Source organism: Cavia porcellus, unplaced genomic scaffold (assembly GCF_034190915.1).
Source record: "Cavia porcellus strain 051 isolate PalLab524CR breed Dunkin Hartley unplaced genomic scaffold, mCavPor4.1 scaffold_6, whole genome shotgun sequence".
NCBI classification, from domain to species: domain Eukaryota; kingdom Metazoa; phylum Chordata; class Mammalia; order Rodentia; family Caviidae; genus Cavia; species Cavia porcellus.
The window spans coordinates 92,976,290-92,988,312 of record NW_026947489.1 but is presented as its reverse complement, the minus strand read 5'-3'; the positions used below and the strand labels follow the sequence as shown (position 1 = coordinate 92,988,312).

Below are 12,023 nucleotides of genomic sequence, written 5' to 3'. Positions count from 1 at the left end.
GCCCCAGCCTCTGACCCAGCCCTGTCCTAGCCCAGCACTGCCCTTGGACAGGCAAAGCCCAAGCCACCTAAGGCTGGGTCCTTGCCTTCCTCAGGGGCCAGGCAGAGGAGAAGCCCACATCCCCTGCCAGGCCACCACCTGCACAGACGTGCCCGGGCCTTCTTCTTGGTCACAGTTCCGAGACTGTCCCCACTCAGGGGTGACATGTGCGTTCCAGAGGCCACTGTCCCTTCCTCCACCAGAAAAAGCAAAGAGAAGACAGAAATGCAGAACCTTTAACATCGGCCTCGGGACCTGGCACTGGGGCTGGGGACTCTCAGTCCCTAATCTCACACCACATTGACACCAGTGCCCAGGCCACAGGGGCCCCTGGAACCGACCCCATAGGCTTCGGGCAGCAGACACCCAGGTTGCGCGCTGACCTGGCCCAGTGTCCAGGCCTGGGCGACTTTGAATGAGCAGCCTTGGACCATGGCTGAGAGGTGACGTCCAGGAATGGCTCAGCTAAAGGCAGCTGGACTCTTTGTTTTGCTGTTGTTTTGGGTTTTTTTTTTGGGGGGGGGGGGCTCCATTGTCCAACTAAGCTCCCATGAGGCTGGAAAACTGAGCCTATTTCCTGAGCGGTCAGCTCTCATTTTCCCCTCCCGAGTAGGAGCCGGAAGGGAGGCGGAGACCCCGAGCTCCAGGTCAGGATGAGGGACAGCACTGGTTCCCACCATCCCCAGCTGTCCTCCCTCCAGCAGCCCTGACTCCCAGGATGGCGGCACCTGTTTCCGGGGCATCCCCTTCCTGTTCAATCCCACCGCCCCAGCGACCATGGCCAGCGGGCAGCTGCCCTGGCATGTGTCCAACCCTCCCGGCCTCCATGGGCATCTCGGGACTCTGGGGTACCAATAGTGGCCTAGCTGTGAGGCGTTTGCAGGGCTGCTAGGCCGGCAGGGGAACGGCCCCAAGGGGACAGGAAACCTAACCCCAGCCTGGCCGGAGGACCCTCTGACCAGGACGCAGGAAAAGGACATGCACCCCCGCTTCTCTCCCACCTAATCCTGGCCAGGGGTGGCCTTGGCATCTGGGCCTCTGTGTCCCCATCTGGAAAACGGGCGGGGGGGGGGGCAGTAACTGTGTGTCTGTCATCTGGCTGTGTCCCCTTGGCCTAGGTGGTCCCTAGGAAGAGGGCTCTGGCCTCCATTGGAGAATTTAGAGTTTGCAAAGGGGGCCACTGAGGAAGCCTCTGATCTGCATCTCCTCCACTCCCCAGCCCGGGGGACCTCAGCCGCCTCCACTAACAGCAATTTGTCATGCCCTGAATTAAGCGATTCCAACAAGGGTTTAATTTCAGTTTAATGGCTCTGTTTTTATTGTAATTAAACACCACTGCATGGTGAAAATATGTTGTTTGCCTTCAGAGACTGTGGAAGGCCTGGAAGCCTCGCCCTGCACCAGGCCTCCACCCCTCCCCCGCTGAAGCCGGCCAGATCCCCAGAGGGGTGGGGGTCCTGGGCATCCGCTCCCACAGTAAAGCATAGCTCTGACTGTGGGGTGCAGCACCCCTCACTCCTGCTCACTGACCACAACCGCCCCAGCCCCGGGGACCCTCAGGCACAGAGGGCACACAGAGGGGACAGGTCACCCAGCTCCGTCCAACCACTGTCCCCCAACTCTAGGTCAGAGGGGACCCCACCCTGGGGTTCCAGGACACAAAGTTAGAGCCTCTTGCTGGGGATGTTTCAGGGTCCCCCAGAAGGGGGATGAGTGTCCCCCAGTGAGGGAACACACAGCCCCCTCGTCCTGTACACTCCCAGAGCAGCTGGGGGCAGAATCCGGCCCCAGGGCAGAGGGCTGAGGACCCTCGGCTTTTCCCCAAGGTCAGCGACCAAGCTGCAGGAGCTTGATGGGGGGATGGTCCCCCCACCAGAACCATTGGAGTCCCCTCCAGACCCCACCCTGCCATGGAAACTCAGCCCCAGCAGCAATACAGGTGGAAATGGAAACCAAATTACAGAGCAACGCGGAGCAGCAGCTGGCGTCCCCAGGGCGAGTCTCTGCCCCAGCACTGAGCTTACCCCATAGGGTGGCCCATGAGACACAGCTGTCTAGACTTTGCACCTCCCTCCCATGCTGCCAGTGGTGCCCCCTCCCCTGCAGCACCTTGAGGGCCTTCAAGGGCATCCGGAAGCGGAGGTAGGTCTGGGTGCAGAAGTTTTGCCCTTTTTTGTTTGGTTTGTTTGTCTGTTTGGAGACAGGGTCTCACTCTGCAGCGCAGGCTGGCCCTGACCTCACTATAAAGCCTCAGCTGGCCTCGGACTCACAGTGATTCTCCTGCCTCAGCCTCCAGAGTGCACCACCAAGCCTAGACTGACGTTTCCTCCCTTTGATCCTCATTGTAGGAGCAAGGTGTCCAGCAGGGGTGTGGACTCCAGGTAGCATGTGGGCCCTCCCCCGAAGTGCTGGACACCTCCCCACAGCCCCTCAGAGGGGACCTTGGATGAGTGTGGGCCCCGGGAACACCTGCTGTGCTGTGCTGTGAATGCCTCCATCTCTCTGCTCACCTCACACATTCACACCCAGATACACACCCGGGCTCGCACACCCAGTGGGCATTCACACGAGCGTGTGCCAGTCTGCACGGAACTCCAGCATCACCAGGGCACCTTTGCACACACACAGGCGTGTGTGCATGCAGGCAGACACGTGGCTCACAGAGGCGCACCTCAGGGCACCCTGATTACTTCTTGGCACACGTGTGCATGTGTGCCTGGTGGGGACCGAAGCCTGGGCCTGGCAGGCACTGAGCTCACTGTAAGAGAAGCTTCCTGCCAAAGTCCCGAGGTCACGGATGAGGGGCTTTGGGAAGGGTCACTTCCTCACTGGCCTTCAGACCTCAGATGTCATCAGCAACCTGTGCCACCTCTGCCCAACCAGCCCTGGCGGGGACCCCAAGAGCTACACACACCTCCCCACGTACAGGCAGCGCCAGTACTGCGGAGTCAGGGGGCAGTGAGACCTGGCAACCCTCCTGGAGGCAGGAGGTGGTGGTGTGAGCAGGAGCAGCATTGGGGCAGGGGTAAGAATCCATGTGGGCACAAAGTGTGCCAGGCACAGAGGCCCCTATCTATAACCCCAACTACTCGGGAGGCTGAGGCAGAAAGATTGCTAAGTCTGGGCAACCTAGCAAGACTGTCTCAAAATACAAACTGGAAGAGGCTGGGAAGTGGCTCAGCAGCAGAAGCACCCCTGGGCCCCCGTACCTCCAAAAAGAAAACACTTGGGCATAAATGCTCAGCCTACATCAAGGTAAAGATGTCTCCATTCCCAAAGCTTCAGGATCAAAACGGGTCAGCACACTCCCACCCCCCCACCCCCCACCCCGTCAGGAATCTGGGATACGCTGCTGCTCCCCTCCCCCCACCACCCAAGCAACACTAAACCAAACCCAGATGTGGATCCAGCTGCCAGGCCCCTGAACAATGCCCCACTGATCCTGGCCCCGCCCCCGCCCCTCAGGGGTCTGAGCACCCCAGCTCTGCAGGCAGGAAGGAGAGGGGCCTGGTGCCCCACAGCCTCTGCAACTCAGGCAAAACTGGGCACTGCACACTGCCCGCCTCGCCCCACCCCTGCAGCATCTCTGTAAATAAATCAAGCAGACACAATGATCTGGATGTTTTTTGGCTTTGTTCTGTTTTATTTAAAAAAAAAAAAAAGGTAGAAAGAAAGAAAAGAAAGGTATCACAGGCAGCCAGCGGGTCCCCAAGTCACATGCCCTTCAGCCAAGCCGGAAATACCCGGGGGCTGGAGTAGGGGCAACAGAGATGGGGAGAGAGGCAGAGTCACCGGCAGGGCCCCTACTCCAGGGAACTGGGGTCCCTCTGAAGGGGAGGGAACAGAACCCAGTGAAACCTTGCCTCACCCCAGCACATACACCTGGCTGCCTCCTGCCCTTCCCTGAAAGCCCTCCCCAAGCCCAGGTCTGAAGGTGGGTGAGAGGTGCCTGCTAGGGGGCCCTGCCCTGGGCCACTTGCACCTCCTCTGTGGCTCCCAACCTCTGGCCTGGCCAGAGGAGGGGAGGAAAGATGGCAGTGTTCACACCTCTTTTCCTCTCAGCATTCTATCAACACCGAAAGCCGAAAGCCTACATGGGAGGGAGTCAGGATGCGGCTTCGGGTGAGAACCAGCGCTGGCATATAGCATGTGATCAATAAATGTTTTCAGGTGGGTGAATGGGTGAATGAATACATGAATGGATCCAGGATGGATCTGGAAACACGTCAGGGCTCCCCATTGCCGTACTCGAACCTCTTGGGCCATCTAAGCCCCAAAGGACACTGGGCACACTCATGTCCACACACACACACACACACACACACACACACACACCTAAGAAAAACTTCTGGGCCAACTCTGCAGCCCCGGGGCTCAGGGAAGGACAGCACGGAGCCCCTGATGCGCTGCGCCCGGCTCACTCTCGGAAGCTGTCAGCCAGCTGGTGGCAGTCCAGCTCTCCCTTGGCCTCCAGGCCCCCCGGGAGCTTCACGCCTGTCTTTCGGTCCACGCACCAGCATTTGCCACGTTGCCCATCTAGAGCTGGGTGACACTGCCAAGAAAGGGCACGGGGAGAGAGTCAGCTGCAGGAGGGAGCCCGGAGGCCCCAGAGAAAAAAGGATCAAACACCATAACTTTCACTCTGGTAGGAACAGGGCAGAGAAGCCCAAGTAGATCAGGTAACACCCAAAGTGACCCTGATGTAAATTTTGGACTTCAGCTAATAATCATCAATCGATATTGGCTCATCAAATACATCACATGTACCACACTCATAAAAGATGTCAGTAACATGGGAAACCAAGTCAGGCATTGTGGCACATGCCTGGCATCCCAGCTTCTCAGTAGGCTGAGGCAGGAGGATCCCAAGATCTGAACCAGCTTGGGCAATTTAGACTGTGTCAAAAACAAAAAAACTGCGGCTGTAGCTCAGTGGAAAAGTGCTTAAGGCCCAGAGCTCAGTCCCTGGGCTAACGATGCCCGATGGTGATGGGTCTGGTTCGGCAGGACTGTCCCCCACAGCCTGTCCAGGAAGTAGGGTGTGCCACAGGCTCCCTCAGTGACTTAATCTGGGGTCTTCCTGGGCCTCGGCAGCGTCTTCATCTCCACAGGGTCGGGTTCGGGGACCCAAGAGTCAAGTGCAAGGTGAAGACAACCCCCTCCCTAAACACGCCCTCCCACCAGGTGGGGGATGGGGGGTAAGCCCCGGGGCCCACGCGGGGCGGGACGCACCTGCTTGGGGTGGAAATTGCCGTTGCGGTCACAGTTGGGGATGGGGATGACGAAGAGGTCCTCGTGGGTGCGGCCCTGCGAGGCGGCCAGGCGCTCCAGGGCGCGGTGCAGCTCGCTCTGACAGGAGCCCTGCGGCTGAGAGGGGCGCACAGGGCTGTTCAGTGTGGGTACCCGGGAGTGGGGGGACACCAGGTGGGAGACACAAGCACTGAATTGTGGGGTTGACCCGTGCAGCCCAGGCCTGGGCCCCGGAAAACCCCCCCCCCTCCATCGTAAGCACTGAGCCCGCAATTGCAGGCCTAACATGACCAAGATGCGTGTGTGCACACGTGCGTCTGTGTAACAGGCTGTGCATGTGCGCATGCGCGTCCTCACCACGGGCCGTGCGTCCTCCCGCGGCGCCCCGACGACCTTCATCTTGCCGGCACTGCTGCTCCGGTCACGCAGCTTGGCCAGGTGCTTCTGCAGGCACCTGCGGTCCTGGGCACTGCAGGGGCTGAAGCTGTTGTTGGGGTGCTCGCCCTCATCCTTGTCTGGGAGGTGGGGCGAAAATGGTAGGGGTCAGCGGCCCAGAAGGACAGCCACACGCCCCGCACCTGCCTTCTCCCCACCCTACCCCAGGGTCCTGCAGCCTGGCGCTGGGGACTGGCCGGGAGCCCCCCCGGGGGGGGGGGAAGGCGGGCAGAAAATAGCCCGGCTCCGCCCCAGCTCCTCCCAGACCTCGGCTTGCCCCTGGCCCTACCAGGGCCAGCCCTCAGATGAGTCACCAGCTGCAGGAGGGTCCCCTGGGCCCTGCAGGGAGGTCTGAGGCCTGTCCGGGTGGGGCCAGGCCTACCAGGTCTTGTACCCCTTTCATCACTCCCCCTACCCGCCTGGCCATCTGCTTCACCCTCCCGTCCTGTCTCAGGGCAGGCTCTCCCCACAGCCTGGATGAGGGTTCATGTGCATGCTTGCACAGGGAAGTGTGTGCATCTGTGTACAAGGGAGCATGCCAGCTGGCGTGGCCCCAGGACCCAAAGAAGGGCCACACACATGGCCCCCAGCCCTGGACCTCTAAGTCTCACCCCAGATTCAGCCCCCACCAGCAGCTGGTCCTGACCCCCTCTGGGGACTCTCCGGGCCCTCACTGGCTCTCCTGCCTCCTTCCTCTCCCACTGCCAGCGCAGACACAGGACTCGAGGCTTGGCAGCTCGCTGAGGCCCCGAGTGCCGAGGCTCTGCCAGCAGCATTCCAGATGCTGGCAGCCGGACAGGAGGGTACATCTGGTTTGTGTCAAGACTTTTTTTCCTGAGGACTTAGCAGGTTGTTCACTCGTGGCAGGACTCCCCACAGCTGCCTCTGGGTCAAACGGTATTTTTCTGCTTAGCCAAGGCTGGGGGTTGGTTCTCAGCTTGTGCTTCTCCTTCCGGAGGGGTGGGCAGAGGCCCAGGGAAAAAGGGAGCCAGGTCAGCAGGCATGGAGCCCCCACACTCAGAAAAGAACCCACAGCGGCAAACCTGAGCAAGCGAGGGTCCTGGGATGGGGGGTTTTGTCCAGCAGAGCGCTAGGTTAAGACACAGAAGAACAGAGGCCACTCGCCCTGGATAAGGCTGGCAGGGTCACCAGGACATGAGTCCAGGGGGGTCCCTTGCCACCTAGAAAGCCTTTCTGCCAGCCAGGTGTGCTTTGATTTTGCCACCGTGGAGGAAACCATGACTGTGATACTTCCTGTTGATAAATGGGAGGAGCTCTGGCTCCAGCTCAGGGTCAAGAAAGAGTCCTCCAAAAAAGGGGTGACGTAGGAAGTCCCCCTCCGTGGAGAGCTGAGCAAGCCATGGGCAGCTGCCTGTCAGCCTGGCACCTGAGAGGATGAGACAGGACCATCGCTACGAGCTTGAGGCCAGCCTGGGTTACATAGTGGGCTCGAGGCCAGCCCAGACTACACAGCGAGACCCTGGCTCCCACGGAACAGAACTGAGCCGGACATAGGGCAGAGGCTGGACCACAGCCCTGAGGTCCAAGGAGACCCTGGCCTTGCTATGAGGGGAGCTCACAAAGACTGACCCTCCAGGATCATCCTTCATCATTATGGAGGGTGACCCTGCCAAGAGCTAGGGTCCCGGAGGCTGAGCTGTCCCACCCCATGCTCTGCTGCGGGGGGGGGGGGGGGGGGGAGCCTGTGTCACATGTCAGCCTACCTGGCCTCTGCAGAGCTGGAGTCCCCAGCCCACTGGTCCCTAGATTATATCTGAGTTTAGCAGATTTGTAAAGTGGCTCCTTACCCTCACCCGAGGGCACAGGGACACCAAGTCTGTGTCTATCCTCCTGCACAGACAGCTGGAATCATAAACAGTCAGGTTTTCAGATCTCTGAGGTCCCCATGCACACACCCCACTCTCTGACCCAGACCCCCAGGCACAGCACATGGCCCACCAGACTCTCAGCCTTGATGCTGACTCTCCACGTAATCTGTAACTTCCCCTGGCCAGCCATGCTCGCCGGGCAGCGGGTTTGGGGGTGCAGGTTGGAGTACCATGTCTCTGGAAAACATGACCCTCCCAAGCCACTCCCCAGGCCATGCCCCCTGCAAACATCCCAGTGACCCTGTCTCCCTCCAAGAAGAAGCCGAAGTGGGACATCTTCCTTAGGGGTCTGACCCTGGGAAGCTGCAGTGGGAGGCAAAGCTTCCGGAGCGGCTTGGCTGGGAGCTGGGCCAACCGCCATCTGCCGAGGAGAGCCAGGCTCTGCACTCAGTCAGGCAGCAGAGGAGGTGAGGAGCTCAGAGCTCGGGCAGCAGCGGCTACAAAGTTCCAGCTGCCTGATGTCACCCCAAGATTTCCCCTCACCCCAATTTTGCACCCCCGTGTTCACAAAGGCTAGGAGCTGGGTGCCCCTGCTGTGCCCCAGAGGGTCGCCCACTGCCCTGCCAGGAAAGGCCTTTCCTCTCCTCCTCCCCAGGACTTCCCTGGTTGGGTTCCAGGCCAGGAGGTCTGCTCAATGGGGGTCCCCTCCTGTCACTGCTAAGGCAGGTGGCTCCATCCACAAAGGGCAGCAGAAGGTGCCAGGGTCAAGCGACCCTCTCCACTCCCGACTATCTCCCCAGCCCACAGTGTCAACACCCTGGCCACCACCCTAACCCTGTGCTGTATCCCACCCTCCTCTGTCTGTAACCTGGAGGCTTCCGCAGCCTGGGCTTTGCCTACACTGAGGAACAAGGCTGAGCCCAGCTCCTCCTCCCTCCCCCAGGGCATGGACTTTCTGGGAAGGGCCTGTTCCCAGGACCCGACTGGATTCCCAGCACTGAAGCAGAGAGGACAATATTTGCTGCATTGACTAAAAATTAACCCAGGCTTCCCGGTCCCTCATGCTGTCCGAGACAGGGAGCCCTCCTCCCCAGCCTGATGTCCCCACCTGAGTCCAGGGTCAGTGCCACCCACTGAATCGCATGCTTCTGATGCACAGGTCCACCCTCAGCTCCAGTGGCCAACAGTGACAATGAGAGGGGGCACCTGACCCTGGGGCAAAAGGGCAAAGAGGGCACTTGCCAGGAGACCACCCCACCCAGACCGCCTGCTCTGGCACGGCCCTGCAGTAAAGGGCAAAAAAATAGCCTGACCTCTACCAAGCTACTCTGGGACAGCGGGCCCAAGTCCAGGGACCAGAGAGAAACAGGGGCCTGCAGAAAACATAAGGTTAAACAGGACAGTGAGAACTGGGAAGGGCGGTGCACGGTAATCTCAGCGCTCTGGAAGGCTGAAGCAGGAGGATCCTAAATTCAAGCCCAGCCTGAATGTAGTGATTTAGGGAAATCCTAACTTGCAAAATGAATCCAGAAAAAGAGCGCAGGCTGTAGCTCAGTGTGAAATGCCTGGGTTCAGAAAAAGAGGGACAAAGGTCCATGGGGACAGGGCCTGTACCCTGCTCAAGTTCCCTTCCAGACATCCTGCAGGGCCACTGCACAGCTCAAGGGTGCCTTTCCCATAATGCAACGCAGCCTGGCTCATGCAGAGTGGACGGAGCCTCCTTGACAGCAATTGAGAAAGAGGCATGGGTGGAGCTTGCCAGGCAGGAGCCCCACTCTGCCAGGGTCCTCCTGGCTTCGCCTTCTCCCTCTCCAGATGCCACGGCACAGGTGAAGGACAAGGACGGAGGGGCTGTGTCACCCATGGGGGACCTAACGGGCGCCTGGAGGCCAGTCTGTTCACGCCCCTCAGGGCTCCTGCCTGAGCAGGGAAGGCACAGCAGAGCTTTTCTGCCTCTGTTCAAGTGGGTGCCAGAGGCAGGTACCAGCCAGCCCATCTGCTGCCCGAGCCCCACTGCGGGGAAGGTGGCCCCACCATAACCCGGAGCCCAGGCTCAGCTCACACAGCTGTCGCACTGCCCCTGGCATCCATGCCCCAGGGTCCCCCGGGATCCCCTTTCCCAGAAGCGCCAGGTGCCAGGCTGGCATTTCTCCCAGAACGCTTTCTGCTGAGCCATCTCTGGTGCCCAGGGGCAGGAAGGGCAGAGAGGCCCGAGGCCCAGACCCCTGGGGTCCACTCCTTCCTGTTTTCCCCATCCTGCTCTCCTCTCTAGCAGGCTGCAGAGGATTGAGGAAGTGCAGGCATCCCGGGACAGGAAGCTGGGGCCGGAGTTCCAGCATCCGGAAGGCAACAATGGAGGCTTCGGGCAGCGGGAGAGAGAGGCAGAGACCCAGACAGCAAAGCGGACAGGGGACAGAGCCAGGGCGGACACACAGGCAGACGAATGCCCAGAAAGACAGACACTGCCAGGGTGAGGGAGCAGGAGGTGCGGGGCGGCAGCAAAAGAGGATGGGAAATCAGGCAAGGCCGGAAAGAAAGGGGGAAGGCAAGGAGAGGAAGCCAGGAGGGCAGGGTGGGATCCCAGGCCAGCAGCTCCAGCTCGCAGGAAACCGCAGAAGGACAAAGGGACTGAGACACGTGTCCAAGAGAGTGCAGAGCGCAGGGGGAAGACCTGCTACGAGTCTGTCCTTGTCCCTGTCTCTGTCCCCCTCTCCAGATCCCTGAGCTTTCTGCAGCACCGGGTGGGTGGCCAGACATCTCTCTCCTGCGACCTCAGGTGGCACCTGAAAGGAGGAAGCCGGAGCAGCACAGCAGCGGGAACAGAGGTGCAGGCTGCCCCGAGACCCCTGCCGTTCCTGGGCTGTGGCCCAGGGCTCCAGAGAGGGGCGAGCCTGACCCCTCACCAGCGCCCTTGGGGGCCACCCCGTGGAGGATGGGGGGGTCCAGACCCAGGCTCCTCAGACTCCCGGGGTTTCACTTCCCAGAGAGGAGCAAGAACAAGAAAGCAGCCTCCCCAAACCCCGCCTGGCCCTCTGGTTTTCCAGGCCCAGACGGTGGCTGCGGGCTTAGCTGGCGAGGCTCCCTCGCTCCGCCTCTTAGCATCGGCTGCCCCACCAGCCCCGCAGCTCTCGCTTCCCAGACGGGCGCCCGCGAAGGCGGCGGGCGATGGACGGGACGAAGTTCCCCCCGGGGGTGGCAGCTGGCGGCCAGGGCCTCCCGCGCCAGGTGGACCCGATTGCCACGTCCCTGCCGCCTCGCAAGGGACGTCTCACGCCCCCGGGGAGGGCGGGCGCCTTACCGGCGGGCTGCAGACTGTCCTGGATGGCCTCGATCTCCGCGGGCTCCATGCACACGCCCTGCCCGTGCATCAGCGTGCGCAGGGGCCTCTCCACCCCGCGCGGCGGGTAGCAGCGTAGACCCGAGCCGCAGCGCGGGGTGTACACCCCGCAGGGCATCCCCAAGCCCAGGGCACAAGTGGCGCAACAGCCGCAGCCCGGCTCGCGCACCAGCTCCTCGCAGCCCACCGGGGGGCGGCAGCGCGCCAGCTTCTCCTCCGTGCAGGGCGGGCAGTGGATGGCCTCGTCTCCCAGGCTCCGCGCGGGCCCTGCGGCCAACAGCAAGGCGGCCACGAGGCCGAGGGACAGCATGGCCGGGCGAGGCGGGGCGCGGGGCGCGGGAGAACCGAGCGAGGGGTGCCCGGCGGAGACGCGGCGGGGTCAGCGAGCGCGCTCGAGCGCAGCAAGCCTGGCGGCCGGGGCGCAGCGCCGCATCCTCGCACGGCCCAGCAGGCGGCAGGGCGGGGGGCTGTGCGGCTCCTGGCCGGCGCCCCGGACTTTATAGAGGGCCTGGCCACACCCCCAGCGCCGGCCCGAGGTGGGGGAGCCCGGGGCGGGCAGGCGGGCACCGGGGGGTGGGGGAGCGGGCGAGGCGTCGTCAGGGGGAGGGGGTGCCGTCCCGAGGTGCCCAAGTGCCGCGCTCCGGAGCGGCGGGCGGTGGGCAGCGGAACGGGACTCGGGGAGCAGGGCGCGGGGAGAGGGAGCGAGGGCCCCCGCGACCCCGAGAGTCCCCACCCGAGCCCGAACGCCCCCGCGGATCCCCTGTCGGCATTTCTCTTCACCCCTCCCCGGTGCGCCCGGCGAGGTGGGCGAGGGGTGCGGGCCCCAGCGATAGCCCCCCCCCAAGACGCCGCGGAGAAGCGGGTGCCCTGTTACTCCCGCAGCCTCCGCCTCTCAACCCCGGAGCTCCCTGGGGCCGCCTTGCCCTCCCCGCAGGATGAAGTGGACCCAACTTCGGGGAAGCGGGGCGCCCGGCCCCTTTCTCCTCCCCAGGTCTTGCCTCCACGGCCCAGACCCGCTCCTGGGGGGAGGGGGCGCCCCGCCTGGAGGCTGCGCCTCGCACCCGGTGCGGGCTGCGCGTGGACAAGTCCGGGGGGCACCGTGCCTCGTGGTCGCTGCGTCTGCAAACCGCTGC

General features: G+C 62.3%; 1 protein-coding gene across 2 annotated transcripts; it reads right to left on the bottom strand.

The window, feature by feature from the left end:
- Positions 1–3,655: 3,655 nt before the first annotated feature.
- Positions 3,656–11,371, bottom strand: Igfbp4 (insulin like growth factor binding protein 4). Of its 2 annotated transcripts, XM_063251510.1 has the most exons (5): positions 7,684–8,049; positions 7,533–7,587; positions 5,647–5,804; positions 5,272–5,406; positions 3,656–4,591 (listed from the first exon to the last, which is right to left on the bottom strand). In XM_063251510.1, exons 1-5 carry the CDS (start codon positions 7,972–7,974, stop codon positions 4,457–4,459), a joined length of 774 nt encoding a protein of 257 aa, XP_063107580.1. In that variant the 5' UTR covers positions 7,975–8,049; the 3' UTR covers positions 3,656–4,456. The 2 variants fall into 2 exon arrangements, with proteins under 2 accessions (XP_063107580.1, XP_063107579.1); XM_063251509.1 differs by lacking the exons at positions 7,533–7,587; positions 7,684–8,049 and adding an exon at positions 10,852–11,371.
- Between the last annotated feature and the right edge of the window lie 652 nt (positions 11,372–12,023).